Raw genomic sequence first — 21,350 nt, 5'->3', positions numbered from 1 at the left:
AAGTAGGAACTGCTTTCACCATAGAGAAATGGGAGGTTGGTTTGCAGAGCAAACCCTGAGCCCACTATGTGCGTATACCCAGTACCCACAGCAGTAAGCTCAACAGCAAGGATGAATCTCTTCCTCTTCTTCTGGGCCCTTCGTTGACAACCTTGCTCCATTCACACTTGGGTCCATTCTTTAAAATGGCATCCAGCAATAAACAAAACTAATATATTCATCAAACTCCTTGATGTTAAAGCTTGAAGGAAACTGAGCATCACACCTCCCGAAGAAGGAAGAAAAAAAGGAAAGAGAAATAAAACTGGTGGACAGAAAAAAAATTGTCAAAAGGTGGTTACCTAAAGAGAAACAGAGTTGACATAACAAGAAAAGGTACAGAAATCTGAAAAAAAAAAAAAAAGGACAAAGTTCAGGTCAGTGAACAAGTACGCTCAGTGATAAGTGAAAGCCAAGAGGCAAAATGTCTGACAAATGCAATGGGAAAGGTCGGCAAAGGAAAACAAGAGCCAAAATTAAGGCTATTTTTTCAAAAGTGCTTAAGAAGCTGATAAGAAAACCACCACAACAGGGAGATGGGGGGTGGGTGGGACACAGTCTCTGACTTTCTTTAAATAATATTTTATTAACAAGTTCACCAAGTAAACAAAGTAGTTACTTTTCCAGTCCTGTGTTCATTTATTTAATCAACATTGTTAAGCCTCTAATATAGTACTGTGCTAGGCAACGGATTCACAAATATACATAAAATATACTCTCCGTCTTCCAGGATTTCATAGTGTCCTGAGATTAGAGCAATCTACAAGCAAATAATTACAGAAATATAAGTGCTCAAACCAGGAGTTGTGCATTCACTGAATGACGGTTTCATCAGCCCCATGAATATAAAACTTACTTGGGAAATCAGCCTGTCTAGTGTTTGGTTAGAAAAAGTTCAGACTGTAAAGAATGCCAGCATTGCGGGGCTGAGGAAATAATAGCACATTAAACTCCATTTCTTCATTAATCTGTCCTAGGGAGGATCTTTCTCAGCTGTTCAAACAGAATTTACAGTGTGAACAGGGAGAGAAGATAAGGTAACAAATGTACAAACTTGATTCCACTCCAAGAATTCCCATCTCGGAGGTTAGGAAGACCTGCCCGGAGCTGGTTAGACACATTCTGGCAACTGAAAGAATCTAATCGCAAAGTGACAGCACAGGCAACTTCTGCTCAGAGCCCCGGTTTCCTACTATATCAAATCCAACTAAGTCACTGAGTTGACACAGTTGAATCCAACTGAAAACACCTTCCGAGGAGCCAGCTGAAGAAGCTCCCACACGACAAGGCTGGAACAATTAGAACAGCAAAATAAAGTAGTATTGGATTATAACCCAAAGTACAAAATAAATGAGTCTTCCTCCCCAAAACACATAACCCCAGCCTAATAGTGAGAAAAAAAATCAGACAAATCCCAACTGATGGGCATTCTACATAACCTGACCAGTATACCTCAGAACTGTCAAGGTCATCAAAAACAAGGAAACTGTCCCTAAGGGGAGGGGAGATGATGACTAAATATAAGTGGTGTTCTGGATGGGATACTGTCACAGATAAAGAACATTAGGTAAAACCAATGAAGTCTGAATAATGGCATGGGCTTTAATTGATTACAATGTACCAACTCTGTTTCATTCATTGTAACAAATGCATCACACAGCTAGCTTCAGATGCTAATATAAGGGAAACTGAGAACTCCTTGCACTCTCCTTGCAATCTTTCTGTAAATCTAAAACTGTTCTGAAGTCAAAAGTTCATTTAAAGAACAAAAGAGAGAGGAAAAACATCCTTGGCAGATGATGTTGGACCTACTTAATTCTCACAGCAACCCAATGTTGTAACGGTTGTAATTATCTCCATTTTACAAAGAAGAGAACTAAGACAGAGAGTAGTCAAGTAACTTGCTCAAGGTCACATGACTGGTGGCAAGTGGATTCAGATCCAAATGGTCTGATTTCAGAGACTGTGCTTTCAGCCACCACACTGTACTGACCCCACATCCTACACTCCAAGTGCTTTCTCACCTGCACGCGCTTTGTTCCTACTCATCCCTTCCAGGGATAGGGCTTTTCTCCAGCCTAGACCACTGCTTCTGGGCTTTCCTGGCACAGGCTCTGAGATTTTCTCCTGCCTGGTTGCCTCCTTTGCTGCCATTTCCGCACCCCCCCCCACAATCCTCTGGCCATCTATGTTCACCCCTTGCCTCAAGATTAGAAACCAAATTGGCATCTTCCTAGGCTCTTCCCAACCAACTCCAGGTTTTTCTAACCTTTCCAGGGTTAATATCTTCAGCACTGTTATACCCTGGGGCCAGAGGGAGGGCTTAGGTCAGATGAGTATCCACTTCAACATGGGGCACAAGCCAGCAGTCCCAGGGGATGGCCAGGGCTCTGCCTGCATCAGGGCACCATGAGCATCATGGGAGAGACCAAGAATGGTGGGCTGGTCCTAAGAGATGCCAGTCAAGACTCCCCCAGGATAAAGGGGTGAGTGGGCTTCCCATGCCCCTAACTCAAGACAATTCCTTGATGGGGGAGAGAGAAAAGGCACCCCTGGGGAAAACTTTGTGGTCTTCAGTGAAAGGCTGACAGGGAGAACAGAAGAACAGCACATCAAAGGGTATGCTGGGATACGCTCATACATTCCCAAAGGCAACATCTGGGATACGCTCTCAGAGTTGGAAAAGACAGAGCAAAGCACATGAAGATTCGCAGCTCTAGGATGCTTGCTGTATGAAACAGAGCATTCTGGTTATAGGAGGGTGCTCGACTTACCTTAGTGTGGCATCAACAGGAAAATACAGCAGCTAAAGTGGTGCTCAATGTGGGGTGGCCTATGTCCTCTGGGCTTGAATATCGACATGGAAGCCAGAGGAGACACAGGTCCTAACTCAGAGGTGCTCTCATCGTGGTACCCGGAAGCCCAGCCTCAGCAGCAGAGCTGGCTCAGTGCATGGGAAAATGCTAAGGCCCTGGAGTCAGAGAGTTGCTTAACTTCTCTGAGCCGAGCTCTTCCACTGTAATGTGGGAGCAATGGCTTTTATCTCACAAAGTGGTTGTGAAGATAAAACCAGTTTGCAGGTGTAAGGCTGGCGCAGTAGCAGGCCTCCAAGAGGGGCTCAGGCAATAGTCATTTTCTGCCCTTCAGATTACAGTGATGACTACAGTGGTAGAAATAACTCTAGACGTTGAAGACAAACACTGGTTTTATGACTTTTTTTTTGCATGCCCACTACATGCTGGAGATGATGAGCCCAATAGAGACAGAGCTCCTGAGCTCAGCTTACCGTCCTAGGGAGAAGGCGGACAATAATCGATAAATTACAATCAAGGGTGTTCACTAAGAAACTGACATAAGTACTCTACATATGTGACAGACACAAAAATGGACATCTAAGACCGCCACCCCCAGCCCCCCACTGACCCCGCAGGAAGGACTGGCCACCCAGCTGCAGAGCGCAGTCAGTAGGCAGCCCCCAGCTGTCAGCTCTTTCCGGGTCCACCTTAGCTGCAGGTCTGAGGACATGCTCTTTCTGGGTCCACCTTAGCTGCAGGTCTGAGGACATGCTCTTCCCAGGGAAGCCTGCACTGGGGGTGGAGCCAAGAGTAGATCTAAAGGCATGGGTGTCTTGGTCTGACGTGACATACATGACACCTCTGACATACAATATTTACTCCAGCTCTTCGTTGTATCAGCATTATAAATTCTCCCTCTGCCCAATCCTGCTTCCTTCCATTTCATAGGTGTTGATCCCTAATAAACATTTTGTACCTCACACTCCATCTCAGCAGCATCTGCTTCCGGAGAATCCTACTTGTAACAGGAAGAGAGGGGTGTGGTCCATCCCATGGATGGCAAAGGAAGTCCAAAAAGACTTCACCAGAAAGGAAATTCTGAGATTGATTTCTGAGGATGATTAGATCTTAAGGAAGCAAAGAGAAGAGAAATAAGGTTGCCACCTGAGAATTAAACTCCTAAAATCCACATACAATGGGGTGAGATTAGCCACCTGGGGAAATAAACCTAGGGAATGTCTGTAAATGTGTGACTGAGGAATTCAGAAGCACTGAAAATCCCAATCAAGGTGATCTGGGAGTCATTTCAAGGAATGAGAACTGCCGTGTGATTATAATTTACTAAGCAGAAGGAAGCCTCATCAATGACATTGTACCTTGTTTAGAGAAAAACTGAACAGAAAGGGGGTTGGGCAGCCAAAGGTGGAAAATTACTGCAGAGTGACATGGCTCAAAGCTGGCCAAGCTAAGGACAGTTTGCAGAGATTTTTTTTTTTTTTTTCAGGATCTGAGGCCAAGGAGGAGGGGCATATTCCTACCTGCTTTAAATTCTCCAGTATAGAAGTATTTCTAGTCAAGCTCTCTGCGACACCTTACCATTCAAAAGAGCCCCTCAGGTCTACCCTTAGCTTAGCCTGTTTTTAAGGTATGCAGTTATAAGCACTTTACATACATTATATGTTATTTACCTACACTTTCTAGATGGCAAGTATTACCACTTTAATTCTGAGGAGCTTGAAACCCAGGGTCCTATATTTTAAATGACTTGCCTGCAGTTTTAACGGTTAGGTCAGAGCATGGCATTTGAACCCTGGTTGGCTGTGCCCTGGGCTTTGGGGATTACAACTGCACACTCGGCAAGTTCAGCCTTTTCAAACCTCACCAGAAGCTTCCTGTTAATACTAGTTCTAGGGGAAGAAGGAAGAGCAGACAAGGCGGGGCGGGGAGTAGTTAGCAAGCTGAATCCTTGTTTACTGTAAGAGAAACACCATAGAAAATGAACAAAATTGTGTAAATGATAGCATACACACACATGCATAAGAACAAATGGAAATAAACAATGGAAGAAATTTCGAAAGAAACTTCCTTAGGGAAGGCGTGGGAAGGAGTGAGCGGCAGACTGCTGCTTTTTCCCATTATAAGCCATGGATCCCTATGTCACTTTAAAATATACAAAGGCTGTATTTTGATAAAAATGAAATTAATATGAAGTGCAATGCTCTCTGAAGAGAAAAAAAAAAAATTCCTGTAGCAAGGTCTGAAAGACATGCCCTCAATCCATTCCTCTGAATACTTTACACCTCGATTAAGCCAGAACAGTAAACAGCCGCATTGCCAGAGTGCAAGGACTGAACTGGGATGTCAGGAGGGCCCGTTCTGGGGAGAAGGGGATTCTGGTGGCCATTCAAGAAGAGCCACCTTGGGCTTCCCTGGTGGCGCAGTGGTTGCGAGTCCGCCTGCCGATGGGGGGGACGCGGGTTCGTGCCCCGGTCTGGGAGGATCCCACATGCCGCGGAGCGGCTGGGCCCGTGAGCCATGGCCGCTGAGCCTGCGCGTCGGGAGCCTGTGCTCCGCAACGGGAGAGGCCACAGCAGTGAGAGGCCCGCGTACCGAAGAAAAAAAAAAAAAAAAAAAAAAAAAAAGAAGAGCCACCTCCTGACCGGGGGTTGTGTACTGTTCGGATGGAGTGACCAGCATACCAGAGCCAGCTACTATGAAAACCTTCCTCTGAGCACATGCTCGTTAAGGAACCCTCTGATCATTTTTCTTTCCCTTCAAGGTGAGAATATCCTGGTCTGCCTGAGATAAATGTCTGACCTGCCTGACAGTTACTGTAAATTACTGAATTGACATTCTGAGATACTGTCTATAATCAAGTTCTACGAGCATGTCAAATAGAAGCCTGTCCCTCAGAGATGGAGCTCTTCTCAGCAAACTGGCAAGACCAGATGTCTGAGGCAGCAAGAGGCAGACTTGGGAGGCAGTGATGTGCATCAGAGGAATCGCCACCTTGAGTGTGACCTCTGGGTAACCTATCACATGTACCTCTGCTGGTGAAACCCTCGGCTCCACTGTGAGCCCCAGGCTTGTTCTATGAGATATTATGAAGTCAGATGAGGGCTTGGGGCCTTATTTTACTCCTCCTACATCACAGGGAGCACTGGGAACACAGGTAATGGTCCTTTCATCTTCATATCCTCAGCACTTTGCACACCACCTAATAAGTAGAAGACCTTCAATAAATGTTACTTAAATGGCTGTCTGTGGCGTCTCGGAGACGCCGCTGCAGCTATGGCCAGTCAGTCGCAGGGCATCCAGCAGCTGCTCCAGGCCGAGAAGCGGGCCGCCGAGAAGGTGTCCGAGGCCCGCAAGCGAAAGAACCGGAGGCTGAAGCAGGCCAAAGAAGAAGCCCAGGCTGAAATTGAACAGTACCGCCTGCAGAGGGAGAAGGAGTTCAAGGCCAAGGAAGCTGCGGCTCTGGGATCCCACGGCAGTTGCAGCACTGAAGTGGAGAAGGACACCCGGGAGAAGATGACCATCCTTCAGACCTACTTCCGGCAGAACAGGGATGAAGTCCTGGATAACCTCTTGGCCTTTGTCTGTGACATCCGGCCAGAAATCCATGAGAATTACCGCATAAACGGATAGGGGAAGAGCAAAAGCGCTGTGCCGTGGATTGGCATTTTAGATGCCTTCATAGAATATGAGGCTTTAACAAGGCTTGGGTTATATTCTTGTGAAAAGGCATTAAATTATTTCTGTATATTATATAATAGGTCCCTTCACTTTTTGCAGAATAGCAGTCGTAGCTTCTTTGTACAAACTTATAGCCTATCCAGAGATTTTATCTTTTTACCTCATATTTCTTAGAAACTTAATGGGTATATGTTGTCTGCTTTCCTATGCCTTTTCGCTCAAGTGGCATATTACGAACACTGACTTTTTCTTTCTTAGATATAGTTTTTTTTTTAAATTTTAAGTCATAGCTTTATGTTGCAACTCTACTTGTTCAAAAGTTAGATCATGAAGGTTCCTTCCTATGACCTTAGATATAGTTTTAAAAAAATTTTCTTAAGAAAGAAAGGGATTAAATTTTTTTTTTTTCCCTAAATCTTTCTTGAAGGTCAGGGGCTTTATCTATGAAAAAGTAGTAAATAGTTACTTGTAACCTATGTAAACAGCCAGCCTTAAAATAGTCCTTTCTGGCTAAGAGAACAGTGGGTACTAGTATTGGGCTGCTTTTGGTTTCTCTTATTTAAAATTACTAGATGATAGAATTCAGGAACTTGTTGCATGTCACTACTTGGTGTACTGATACTGTACTAATAATCATTTAAAAGTCACACACACAAAAAAAAAAGTTACTTAAATGAATGAATGAATGAATGAATGAAGTGATGCTCAATTCCATGAGGCTCCTTAGAAGTTGATGTGAGACAACTGTGGGCTCAAAGCCAAGGAGAATGATGAATCAGGTGCACTGGAGTTCCAGGAATTTTGCTGGTGGCAGCTGTGAGTCAGAGGTGGTCATTACTGGGACCCATCATCAGCACTTGTAATGATTACAATAGTAAAACGAAGTACAAAGGTTTGGGAACATATCAAATTGACACAGGCCATAGAACAACCAAGTGTTCATAAATGTTCACTTCCCACCAACCGAATTATCTCATTTGCACTTTACTTGGTATTTTGAATTGCCTCTGTTGACGGGACCTTGAGAGCAACAGTATTTTAGGAACTTCATCTTCCCCTCCATGTTAATTACCACTTGTCCTCTCAAGTGCCCAAGGTCAGTGAGTTAGTAGAAGAGCTGGTACTACAAGACAACAGAAAGTTCTCCAGGGCCCAGGCCCCCAGAGGGAGACCTCTCAAGTCTGCCTGTCTCACATCCTGGTGTAGGATACATGTGAGGGCAAGCATGGGGATCCCGGCAAGCTAGCTTTTCCTTCTAGACCTCCCCTCTCTCAGCTTCTGTCCACAGCTTTTTTCCTAATTAGTTCTTTACCCACATTCTTCATTCACTTACTCATTCATTTATTCAGCAAACTTTTTTTTCAGCATCTACTATGTACCAGGCTCTGTGAATCTAAAAATTATACTAATGCAACCTTTTCCCCAAGACATTCTCAGTCTAAATGCCATCTATTGGAAGGAAATCTAAAATGTTCAGATCTCATTTTTAATTTCCTAGTATTCTTTTACATAGAATCATGTAGACAAAATACTTGGCTTTTTCAATCAATCAATGTATATTCACTGAATCTTTCCGCTAAACGATCAGCATCAATCCAGCCTTCGTGACAGAAAAGCTTGCAAGTCTAACCCTCAACACACTTTCAGTGAAGTAGGTTAGACAAGTCTGCACATACGAAACAATAAGCAAGCAATGTAAGAAGTTTCAAAATATGTGATCCAATTTCTAATTACTCAGGGATTCAGGGTATAATTACTGTCAGAGTTGAGAGAAGTTGAGTGGGAGCAGTTTAGTGAGAGCCGGTGAATTCGACCTCCTCCACTAAAGAGGCTTAGGTGAGTTACTTCACTCCTTTGGGCATATATTACCCCTACCGCAAAAGAAGAGGGTTGTCTTCAATGATTTAATAAAGTCACTTCCAGCTCTGAACTCCTTGGTATGTCTCTTGTACCAGTTATACAAGGCTTCATGTTCGGGCATGAACTTCACCTGAGCCTTTGCAGATAAACCAATGTGGATATTGCTATTCTTATTTACATCTGTAACTATATATATGACGTTTTAACTACATATGTGAAGTTACAGAAATCATCTTAGACAGCAGGCCACACCTTAAAGTTTAAAGTTGCTTGTTTTTAACTGGGCATCTAGATCCTATGATCACTGTTCTTTAATTGGAGAACTGAAGGATGTGAGATAAAATTACTCACTGTTAAATCATAATTGCATAGCACCTACAATTGCAACTGAGTGTGAATGAGCATGCATCCCTCCCACACAAACCTGGCACTGAGACACCAAGAGGATGGAAGCTGGCTGCCTTGTTTCTAACAAAACAGAGAGCTCTCCAAGACAGGGAAGAGAGGCCGGCCAGGAAGGCTGGCGGGGGGGTGGGGTGGGGGTGTACACTATGCATATGCAAAAAGCTCCAGAGGAGAGTTGCAGCAGTTACAGCACACAGCAGCCCCAGCCCCATGCCTGATATATACACACCGGTTGTGAATGCCCCGGTCCTAACAATATGTTGCATGTTATTATGTCTTCTAGGGAGAATATGTCACAAAGAACTGATAGTTGTAACAAGTGTAAAGGTTCTAGTAATTTCAGAAATGCCTGTCTCCATCCCAACTTCGGAAAACAAAATGTAACCAGACAATAAGAGGATAAGGGAAAGATATTAGGTGAGTTGACTGCTTTCTTTTGTTTCCCTAGTTATGGGATAGGATGGAGGATGACATCTGGAATAGAATCCTGCCTTGTTCAAGAAAAAAGGTCTGTGACCTTCTGTTCTAGTCCCAAGAATAAAGCAAGGTCAGCCCACCTTCACCTCGCACTGTTATATGTAAATATATCACCTGCTACCCCACCCACAGGCGGATAGCCATAAAAAGTTAACTCTGATTTTTACTTTGTGTTTTGCTTTCCCAGGAATTCACAGTGTTAGAGGGAGATAGAGACGTTTATTTCATTCAGAGGCCAAGGAATTCACTTTGGCCCATCCAGCCGACCTCCCTATGAAACTGTCAGAGAGAAAGAGTCGTGTCAGGGTCAGTGACAGTAGGGAAATAAGGCACCACACTGGCCAAAACTCCAGCGCCAAGCTTTCAGATGAATGGGATGGAGTTGGTGGCTTCAATCCCAAGAGAAGTCTTGGGATCTTACCCTGCTGCAGCCAGCTACATAAGAGACCTGTCCCTGAGAACCTATAAACACTGATGAGAGGAGAGCAAAGAGAGGACTGAGGACCAGAGTGGGTGGGGTCTGCTCCAGGAGCAAGGCCTGAGTCACTCACCACATGGAGGGAAGATGAACAAGGGCGAAGATCAAGCACGGTGACCAAACCCACTAGAAGATGGGGCTCAATCATCAAACTACAATATGACACAGGTATATTAATGGTCCCACTTCTTGAGAAAAATAAGACTTGGAGAGAAGGGTCCTCCATATCCTGCATTCCCCACCCCCCCACCACAGGGTGGAGATTCTGCCATTCAGAGACTTTACTGAGGGAGCAGGAAGGTTTCTGATTGTCTACACTTGCTGTCACTCTGAGTCTTAGTGACCTCAGGCAAAGCATTTGATTTTAAAAGTTCTTTGTGTGCTGCCAGGAAGGTAACACACAGGACAGACTTTATCCCAGTACTTAGCTAGACACTAGATATATATATATTTTTTTATTTTTACTTTTTTCTTATTTAATCTTCCCCTGAAGTTAGGAGATTAATAATTACATCTATTTTATAAAGAAATTGTGACACGGGTTAAGTGAGTTGCCTAAGGCTTACTGGCAACAGACACAGGTGGGATTCAAGCCCAAATTAGTCTAAGTCCAAAGCTCGCTTTATCGCTGCTTTGTTATACTAGTGTCACACATTATGTTCCTAACGTTATGAACAATTATTAACCAAGCATAAGCCCACCAAAGTGGCACCCACCACTTTGCACTTTGGTCTGCATCTCTAAAGCATCCATCACCGCTAAGTTTGCCTCCGCAAATTAAAGTCATTTGAACGGTGATGATTCAAGCAAGGGTTCCTAGGCACTATTAAAAATGAAATGCCATTGTGAGTTAATGAGACATCGGAAAGCTTTTAACCTTGGGGCTGCAAAACTGTGCCGTTAATGCTGACGCTCACAAACACTGTGTTTATCAAGAAGAGGAGAGATTGGAAATACAGGCTACTCATTCCTAAAGACAAGGGCCAAGAGGCAGCAAAATGCCAGTGATCAGGCAGCAGCAGCCCTGAGCAGTGACGTGGGCTCCAAAGGCCACCAGTGTGATGAACCATCCACGTTCTTTGACCAGCAAAAACTCTGTCAAGAGTCCAGTTCAACAGCCACTGGGTGGAAATGCAGCCTGGGACAAAAACCACACTAAACCTGGTGGAGCAGACCTTCTGCAACCACTATCAGCTTCTGGATTGAAAAGTGGGGAAATCTGTTGTGTTATCCAATTTGTAAACACAGGGGAAAAAAGGCAATTTTCCAGCATGCTCCAGAAATAATAGAATACGAATTTAAGATGAGGCTTAAGTGAGAAATAGCAACGAACCTCGTTTTAAGTCTTAGTGTAGACAGTCATCCTACAGACGTTTTTACCCACGCCTAAGCGTCAATGAATACCGTCATAATGAAATACAAGCTCATAAGAATAATGTGACTACAGTTATTATTCTGAATATGAGTCCTCACTTTCCAGGGATGTAGCTAAGGCAAATATGGGAAATTAGATTTGGTATATTCTGATTCCAGGACACGCCCTGGATGACTTTGGGATGGATGTGGTCTTAATTAAATTTCTGATACGCGCTTGTTCCCTCATCATTTGCTTCCAGGAGACAGGTGTGGAAAAAATTAACTAGTTGAGGTATTTCACCAAGGTAGCTGTGGTTCCTAGGTTTTGGGGTTTAGCAAACCGGCAACACTTCAAAAAAAATTTTTTTTGTAATAATGTTTATCTTACAAACTGTAGCCAATATTCTTTTTGGACAGTATAGATGTTTAGTATACCATGTGCTACCACTATCGTTTTATTTTTTATTTTTATTTTTTAATTTTTTAATTTTTTTTATTTTTTTATTAGTCTCTGCTTTACAACAAAGTGAATCAGTCATACATGTACATCTGTTCCCACATCCCCTCCCTCCTGCATCTCCCTCCCTCCCACCCTCCCCATCCCACCCCTCCAGGCGGCCACAACACTCGTTTTATTTTAAAAAGGACCCTTTAAAACAACATAAAGGATGGTTCTTTATTTTAAATTCAGCGTTATAAAAAACTCATTTATTACTCTTATTTTACTCATTTTATCATGGATATGTGCAAACTATCAAACAGGCACCAGTCCATGCCTGCTATTTGAAAATCTCCATGAAGAAGTTAGGGTATGTGGTTTGGAGCCAGGATTCCTGGGTTTGAATCTCAATTTTCTTATTAGATAAAAATGACTCCTCTGATTCTATGCCTTCCTGGAACAATGGGAATACTAATACCTCTTTCCTCGGGTTGATATTAGAATCAAGTAAGGCAATAAACAAAAATACTTTGTAATCAAAAAAGATCTGCATTCATGTTTATTACTATACATATTATTATATAAACTTGGCCTAAGTCATTCTAATTATTAGATTTTATTATCTATTATTTCAATTAATATATATCGAACACCTATTATGTACCAGCATCTGTGATAGGCTTTAGAGACACAGAGATGAATATGGCGATTCCCTGCCACTGAAATTCACAGCACAGCCAGGGAGAAAGACACTGATGGACAATGAAACTTCAGTGTCACAAGCACTATAATGGTCATCATAAAGTGCAGTGGGGACACAGACAGGAAGACAGTTCTTCAGGTGGGAGCATACAGCACTAGTGATAGAAGGATGAATACAAGGTTTCCAGGCAGAGAAGCTGAGGAAGGGATTCTAAGGCAAAGGCAATGCAAAAAGAATATACATGGGTCCTTCAATTTTTCTCACATCCGTCACTCTACAAAAGTCCAGGGGAGGGCTTCCCTGGTGGCGCAGTGGTTGAGAGTCTGCCTGCCAATGCCAGGGACACGGGTTCATGCCCTGGTCCGGGAAGATCCCACATGCCGTGGAGCGGCTGGGCCCGTGAGCCATGGCCGCTGAGCCTGCGCGTCTGGAGCCTGTGTTCGCAACGGGAAAGGCCACAGCAGTGAGAGGCCCACATACCACAAAAAAAAAAAAAAAAAAAAAAAAAGTCCAGGGGAAATTTTCATCTGTGTTTTGTATTTAAACACTTCTTCACCTTAAAATCTGAGCCTAGGGCTTTCCTGGTGGCGCAGTGGTTGAGAGTCCGCCTGCCGATGCAGGGGACACGGGTTCGTGCCCCGGTCCGGGAAGATCCCACATGCCGCGGAGCGACTGGGCCCGTGAGCCATGGCCGCTGAGCCTGTGCGTCTGGAGGCTGTGCTCCGCAACGGGAGAGACCACAACAGTGAGAGGCCCGCGTACGGCAAAAAAAAACAAAACAAAAACAAAAAAAACAAACAAACAAAAAAATCTGAGCCTACGTGGCTTTGTTTCAAAAGCTCAGCTCCAATGGGCTACATAGTTTCATTACTGGGATGACCTGCTTATCAAGAAACCATGCCCACCATCCAAACCCATAACATTTTTCATGTGGGACTGAGGTCAGGCTTGGGGACGAAGGCTCGGAGGATCCTGTCCCTGCTCTCGAGTGAGGGAATCAGACATGGAACAAACAACAAGCAGCTACTTAAATGTTCAAAATGCCATTTGTGGTCAAAGCAAAAGTTCATATCATCGAAGCTGGGGAAGTTCTAAATGCTGCTTTCTCCACATTTTCAACCCTTGTGGATGACCATAATAAATCACAATCATAATAAATCAATAAAAAGGAAACATGACAACAGCCAAAAAAAAACTGAGCCTACAGAGTTTAGAAACACCTACTTTCATAATTTATGTACAACACAAAAAGTAATTTGGCATTAATTCTAGTAGTTTATTTCTTGGAGTCTGAGACGCTTCGAGCTAAGGATCCTGGATTTAACCCATCCTGTAGCTTACACGGTGGCAAAACCTCTTCCAGCTTCCCTGGCACAAGGGCCATTGGTCTCTGCACCAACACATGTCAGAAGAAAGCAAAGAGTGTGGAGAAAGAGCCAGGGTCCCAGATCTCTCATTTAATGGGATCTGACCTTGGGCAAGTCACTTTCCCTCTCCAAGCTGTGGTCTCTGGGCCAATAAACTAGAGTCTGAGCTAGATGGTCTCTAGTGTTCCTGCCAGCCTCAACTTTCCAACACACAAGATTAATGTGACATAATAGAACAATGGAGTCTCAGTGACCACTTCATTGCTGATGTTCTTTAGGCTTGTTCTCATCATATAGGCTTATATGATATCTCGATGTAGTGGTAGCTGGCCCACCAGACACATCCCCACTCTGTCAAAGAACCAGGGATCTTTCAGTAAAGCTAAAAGAAAAAAAAAATAGTTCTATGTTTATAGGCATGGTTTATAGGAAAATGTAAAGACCTTGAGCCTCCTGAAGTCAGGAACCAAGTCTAAATGACTTTATTCCAAAATTTAGCACAGAGCCTGGAACATAGGATATGCTCTGCAAATGCTTGTTCAATTAATGATCAATTAGTTAATGAATTAGAATAGAATACACATTTAAGAATACAGAAATTACCAACTCCATCAGCAAATGAAATATTAATTTAATACTCATTCTATTAGTGGTTAAAAATTGCAATCATGCTTTTAAGGAGTCAGCACAACACCTCAGGGGCAGAGGAACTGGGGGTATTAGAAGAAATCCATAGCGTTCAAGATGACTCCTAGGATAGCCAAAGGTTGCAGAAGAAAATCCATTGCAAGTGGAAGTGGCAGGAGACAGCATGTGACAGCTGCAGGGGGGAAGAGGATTAGGAGAAGAGTCTAAGTTTAAGGGCAGTGTGCCTCACTAAGGTGATTTAGCAGAGGAGGAAAGTTTTCCACTGGCTGAGAGCCACAGGATTGTGCAGTTCTCTGGCACGCAGCCCTTGGGCAGTAACACCTTCTGCCAGACTGAAGGGCACACTTTTGGATGGAGCAGGAGACAGGGATGTTGGGGGAGAAGGGGGAATGTGGGAGGCAGATTTGGTGCAAATCCAGGAAGACTCTTCCAGCTGAGGAAGTTCCAGACAAATATACCTACCTCTTGCTCTGCAGCATCCCGTTACTCTTTACTTATGAAGATTAAAGCTTTCTAAGTAGAATGGAATAGACAGTCCAGACAAGCAGGAAGACTTTCCACTCCATCTATCCCTCGATCCTCAGCATTTCGCATTCACTGCTATGGATACAACGTTTATCAAAGACAAAATGGCCAGAATACCCAAATATCCACATAGTCTTTCCCTTTGTTCATTAACCAATGTAGGTAATTTTTATAGAATATCTTTGCCCAGCCTCCATATTCTAGGAGCCTCCGTATTCTAGTCTAAAGCCTTTTATGACCCCTAATAGGTACTTAGGTCCTCCTCAGAAATGTTACGTTGCAGAGATGCTGGAACCGTTGGGAAACACATGGAGACGCCATTTGCCATTCCTGGTAGCCATGGAGATATGCCACTCGGATCTCTCTTCAAGAAAGACCTTACTGTTTGGTTGTGAAAAGCACAGATAGCTGACAGCCCCCGTCTGCATCCCCGTGCCACAGGACCAGAGCTGAGGCCACATTCTCCCCACGCTGTCCCCAGCGAGTAACTGAGCCCTGCAGAAGTACCAAGCCCAGGCCATCTGTGCCTCACATGGGACTCTTCTTTTTTGGGGAGCTCCCCACTGATGGGCCAAGCCCTTATCAGGTGTGCATGTGGTCTGGGGCTTTCCCTGCACAAAGCTACTTCCTTTCACTTCATTTTTAATAGGCATTCCCATCCTCCCCAATAAATCATTTGCCCTTCAAAATCTCCCAAAACACAAATTCTCCAGGAGTATCCATGAAGTCCTTTTCATCGGGCTGAATGGGGAGGAGGGAATTTTTTCCCTCTCCCAACGGTAGGAAGAGTTTATTTCCATCCAGAGAAATGCTCTCTCCAATTGTCCATTCTTCTCTTCCCTCTCTGACCTTCTCAGTAGGATGAAGTGGATGGTCCAGAGTTTTAGGCACCTCTTTGTAAGTCCTACTTAAGTGGTCCAGCATCACTTTGGAATGAGGAAGTTGTTGCCACCTGATGTTCTGTTCTATGCCTCTGAGCTGTTCTCCACAGGACAGAAAGAGTCCAATTTTAACATCCTGCTACATAAAGAACGTTTAAGTCCCAAAACAATGGCTATCAAAAGCCTCACATTCTGCTGTGGCTTATAAAAAAGCAAGGTATCTGACCTATATAAACCCCTGTCAAATGTACTCCATCAGGATGAATTGGAGGCCTTACAAGTGTTTTCTCCCATGGTGTCTCAAAAATACTTTTCCTATGGAGTCTCCCATGACTTCAAAAACAAGAAGATGTTAAAAGTTCCTATGAGCTGTCTTTGTCTTTCCTAGGTGTTCTTTAGCTTTTTAAAAAGTATATTTGTCCATAATTGCTAGGAGAAAGGATAATAAGACCCTAACACCATCACTTTAGATTCTGGCTAAAAATCAACAGCCAACAATTCTGAGGTTCTAACTCTGGGCCCCAAAAGGCATGATTAGGATGACTGGACAGTTCAAGTAGGTGCTCTTAAGTAGTTACACTCAAGCATTTCACAATGACCTTGAATCCCACTACCCCTCAGTGACATAGGAAACTAGATTAAGGTTCTCATTCAAGGTCAAACAACAACTATGAATACCAGCTGATTAGGAGAGAAAAGTTTCCCAAGGGCAGATCCACATCTTTCACCATGATTTAGTTAATCACTGCCAACACCTTTCGCCCAACCCCATTTATTAGCCCTTCCTGAATCTGAGGGACATCATCCATCAACACTCTAAACATCTCCACCCAAACACACTCAAAGCCTTCACACGACCTTTCAAGTAATCAAATATAATTAGCAAGCACACTCTGGAGTATCCATGTTCTTTACAGAGCAGGTGGCAGATTAGAAGCTAAACCTTTGATACCATAATGAACAAAAGAACAACAGAATCCACCTAATTTGAAGCTGAGACACGTTTCCAGTTAAAACAGCTTAAAACTCAAAATAAGAAAAGCCCATGCCCATTAAAGTTGAGGGAAAGGTTCAAGTAACAGAAGTTGGGACTTTTTACACGGGGGTCAAAGTTTTTATCCATGAGTTTTTTAAAAGAAAACAAAATAAAACAAGGTCCAGAGGAAGAACATTAGTAAGCATGTAACTCTTTTAAAAATTGCCTGTTTTCAATTCCATCATTACTGATGGACTTGTATTAGTACCAATCTAGCCGCCAGGGTAAGGGGTACTAATTTTGGAGGGTGAATTCAATGGATGCCCTTCAGCTTCCCTTAAAAGCTTCAAACTCTTGCCTTGGAAATATAAATACAGTAGCATGAAACCAAAGGAAATTCAAGCTGGGTCACAAATTTTTAGGATGGAAAGTCTAAGGGACCAGTTGATTATTTAGGGTCATCTGTGTTATCAACAGGAAAAATGTCATACACCGGATAGAGTGTTGCCAGGAACCCAAGAACTAACAAGTAGCACAGCTGTGGACAGACTGCATCAGGATGACAAAGTAGCATCACATTAAAATATAGGGCTTCCCTGGGGGCGCAGTGGTTGAGAGTCTGCCTGCCAATGCAGGGGACATGGGTTCGTGCCCAGGTCCGGGAAGATCCCACATGCCGTGGAGCGGCTGGGCCCGTGAGCCATGGCCGCTGAGCCTGCGCGTCCGGAGCCTGTGCTCCGCAACGGGAGAGGCCACAACAGTGAGAGGCCCGCGTACTGCAAAAAAAAAAAAAATTGATGAAGCCCCAACTGTTAGGAAAGAGCCAACTATGATGGGCAAGAAAGCAAAGCACAGAAACAAAAAACGAAGCAGCAAGTTGCCATATATATTTCATGTACAGTATTCTGCCATAACAGGGTTGTGCCTGTCTTACAGGCATGGCACCCTAACCCTGGCATTTGGCATCCATCACTGACCTAGCGTAGGAGCATGGCATACAATATAAAATATTACAAACCATCACGTAGTCCAAACTTGGATGCCATGAGTCTTTCTGCATAATGAGTTTAGCCTACTGTGTAATAGGAATCTCATTTAATGTAATCTGCCAAATTACATTTGCTGCTCATCAAGTGATAGGTGTCATCCTATTCTATTCCTATTGAAAATAAGTTCCTATTGAAAATGTATATTTCATTTTTTTAAAAAAGCTGAGTTTATAGAAAGAAGGCAGATCTCCATAAAAGTAGCCTTTATAAATAGGCAAGGCATGTAATTTTCATCATCCTTGATATTGTACAGATTGAATTTATACAGAGGCAAATGTGGATGGCAATTTTCAAGCACACTCATTAGACTATCCAGTTAATAATGCTGACCAGCGGGAGGATGAAAGACAGTCGAAGTTTTCCTACTGGTCAACATTATTGACCAAGCCAAAGCTGGAAAATTAGCTGCTGCTTCGGCTCAATAGCCTGCAAGATGTGTTTTGTGTCGAGGTGCTTACACACCTAGGAAGAAGATTAATTTTGGTAATAACAGGACCGGAGGTACCTAAAGATGGAAGAAGATTAATTTTGGTAATAACAGGACCAGAGGTACCTAAAGATGGCTGACCAGCAGGAGGATGAAAGACAGTCGAAGTTTTCCTACTGGTCAACATTATTGACCAAGCCAAAGCTGGTAAATTAGCTGCTACTTCGGCTCAATAGCCTGCAAGATGTGTTTTGTGTCGAGGTGCTTAAACACCTAGGAAGAAGATTAATTTTGGTAATAACAGGACCGGAGGTACCTAAAGATGGTAGAAGGCAATGTGTGAGGTGCTTAATGAAAATTGTCACCACCATCAGTGGAAAAAAAAATTATAAACTGAAAGTGCAAAAATATCTCCTTACAAAAGAAACTTCAGAAGCAGTAACAACAACAACAAAATCAGCTGTGACTAAAAGAAAAAAAAACTTCTGGTATCTAAACTAAATCACTGAAATGCAGGGTGGCTTGCATTCTCATAGAGGATCAATCTATCAAAAGTGCTGGAAAAGAGGAATCTTTCTCTTTTTTTCCACATATCTAAATGACTATTTATTGAAAACAGCCCATGTAAACCATATATATATATTTTTATATACACACACATACATATATATACATACATATATATATATATATACACATATATATGGCACCAAAGAAACTGTTTAACATTCATGATTTTTAAAACCATTCTAAAATATAAGGACAGAAAAAAAGAATAAAGAAACAAGATTGTAACAATGAATAATAGTTTGCATTTTGCTTCTTGCTTTCTGGCTTCGTCCACAGATAAGTAATTCATTTTGAAGAAACTTTCTATTGTGTTAAATTCACAAAGAAGTTGCAGAGGTAGTACAGCGAGAGCCTGAATATCGTAATCCAGTTTCCCCTAATTTTAACATCTCACATTACCATGGTGCATTTGTCAAAACTAGGAAATCAACATTGGTACATTCCTATTAACTAAACTCCAGACTTCATATTTCACTGGTTTTTGCACTAATGTCTTTTTTTCTGTTCCAGGTTCCATCAAGGGTAACATGTTGCATTTAGCATTACTCTTTTTTTCAGGCTGGTTTGGGGAGATGGATTCGAAATCTGCTCCTAGTTCTCTGGGTTGTAAAGTATAAAGGAACCCTTGAGCCTCATGTCTCATCCTGTAGCTCTTCATGATGCCCAACACCTGGTTTTGTCACGTCCCATCCATACGACTGACTTGGTGTCAGGAATCTTGAAATCTTAAATCCAGAGCAGTCATCACCTTTCACTATTTCATTGAATCGTGAATCAGAAAAATAGTGTTGGGCTCATTTGGTCATACATTGTATTTATTGGTAGATTTTGTGAAATACTTCTTTTTCCATTTTATTTTTTAATTAATTTTTATTGGAGTGTAGTTGCTTTACAATGTTGTGTCAGTTTCTACTGTACAGCAAAATGAATCAGCTATACATATACATATATCCCCTCTTTTTTGTATTTCCTTCCCATTTAGGTCACCACAGTGCATTAAGTAGAGTTCCCTGTGCTATACTGTATATGTTCTCATTAGTTACGTATTTTATATATGGTATCGCTAGTGTATATACGTCAATCTCAACCTCCCAATTCCTCCCACACTCCCTTTCCCCCTTACTATCCATACATTTGTTCTCTACGTCTATGTCACTATTTCTACTTTGCAAATGAGATCATCTATAACATGTTTCTAAATTCCACATATATGCGTTAATATGTGATATTTGTTTTCCTTTTTCTGACTTACTTCACTCTGCATGACACTGTCTAGGTCCATCCATGTCTCTATAAATGACCCAATTTCATTGCTTTTTATGGCTAATATTCCACTGTATATATATAGCACAATTTCTTTATCCATCCCTCTGTTGATGGACATTTAAGTTGCTTCCATGACCTGGCTATTAAACAGAGCTACAATGAACATTGTGGTACATGACTCTTTTTGAATTATGGTTTTCTCAGGGCATATGCCCAGTAGTGGGATTGTTGGGTCGTATGGTAGTTCTATTTTTAGTTTTTTAAGGAACCTCCATACTGTTCTCCATAGTGGCTGTATCAATTTACATTCCCACCAACAGTGCCTGAGCATTTCCTTTCTTCCATACCCTCTCCAACATTTACTGTTTGTAGATTTTCTGATGATGGCTATTCTGAGTGGTGTGACTAATTATTAGAGAAATATTTCTTGGCATATTTTCCCCTTGATAATCTAGTGGTGGGGGTCAGGGTTCTCCCCTATAGCTTTTCTCATCATTAAGGATAAAGGGGTTTTTTTGCCAAAGAAAAATGGAAGGTATGCCCACTGGGTAGGGAAAAAGAATATGATATAGAAGTTCCTACTAGATAGAACGAGGAAGTTGAAGACTTTCCAGTGAGGGCAGCATGGAGATGGGGGAGATTCCAAGAGGATATATGAAGAATGAAGGTGTTAAGGACCTAACAACCCCAGCTCTTTAGCTTTATGGGGGCAGGGGCATCAAGAAGATAAAAACCCCAGAGAGGGCAGAGGAGGATATAAAAACAAAGAATTTGCTAGTCAACTTGCCATTTGGAAGTCTGGAAGGAGACCCTCCAACAGGGTGCTACCACACCAACAGGGGGAAGTTGCAACTGAACAGAAATGGTGGCGTGGCATACTTATGCAGAGAGAGGATCAGTGGTTCTCAGGGCCCTGGGTATGGGCAGGAAGGATTTCAGAGTTTCCTGGGTCCCCACCATGACAAGGTTCCTGAGCATGCCAGCTAGGGAGGTCACCAAGGAGGGGCCAACAGGAGAGCAAATGGGACCTGCAATCAGGTCTCAGAGAATCAACAGCCCCATGACAGCAGAGGTGGGAACCATGGTCATAAAGATGGAAAGGCTCCCTGGGAGCATTCATCATGCATGGAAACCCCCATAGGACACAGAAGAACAGCGATCACCACCCAAAGACTGGGTAAGATGAATTATACCTCATCCAAGGGTAGATAGAGCAAAGCAGCTTGGAAGAAGAATGCTTAGACCAGACACCCTAGCCCCTCTGCCATAAGGACATGTCAGTATCATCTTGAGAAAATGAAGGGAAAGGGGAAATCTCCAAAAGCTGTGAGTAAGCTTGAAACTTTGAACAGACTGAACACTTAGGCTTACCTAAATGAGACTGAGTTCATCC

General features: G+C 42.8%; 2 protein-coding genes across 4 annotated transcripts in view; one reads left to right on the top strand and one right to left on the bottom strand.

Moving 5' to 3' along the window:
• NELL1 (neural EGFL like 1) overlaps positions 1-21,350 on the bottom strand; it is a gene marked incomplete at both ends in the record, with an annotated part of 886,110 nt that overhangs the window by 597,986 nt on the left and 266,774 nt on the right. The window lies entirely within an intron of this gene.
• LOC307055924 (V-type proton ATPase subunit G 1) lies at positions 6,098-6,601 on the top strand. Its single transcript, XM_079708225.1, has one exon. It carries the CDS (start codon positions 6,126-6,128, stop codon positions 6,480-6,482), a length of 357 nt encoding a protein of 118 aa, XP_079564351.1. The 5' UTR covers positions 6,098-6,125; the 3' UTR covers positions 6,483-6,601.

This window comes from Hyperoodon ampullatus (assembly GCF_949752795.1).
Source record: "Hyperoodon ampullatus genome assembly, chromosome: 7".
Lineage (NCBI taxonomy): Eukaryota > Metazoa > Chordata > Mammalia > Artiodactyla > Ziphiidae > Hyperoodon > Hyperoodon ampullatus.
This window is presented reverse-complemented; position numbering and strand designations above follow the sequence as displayed.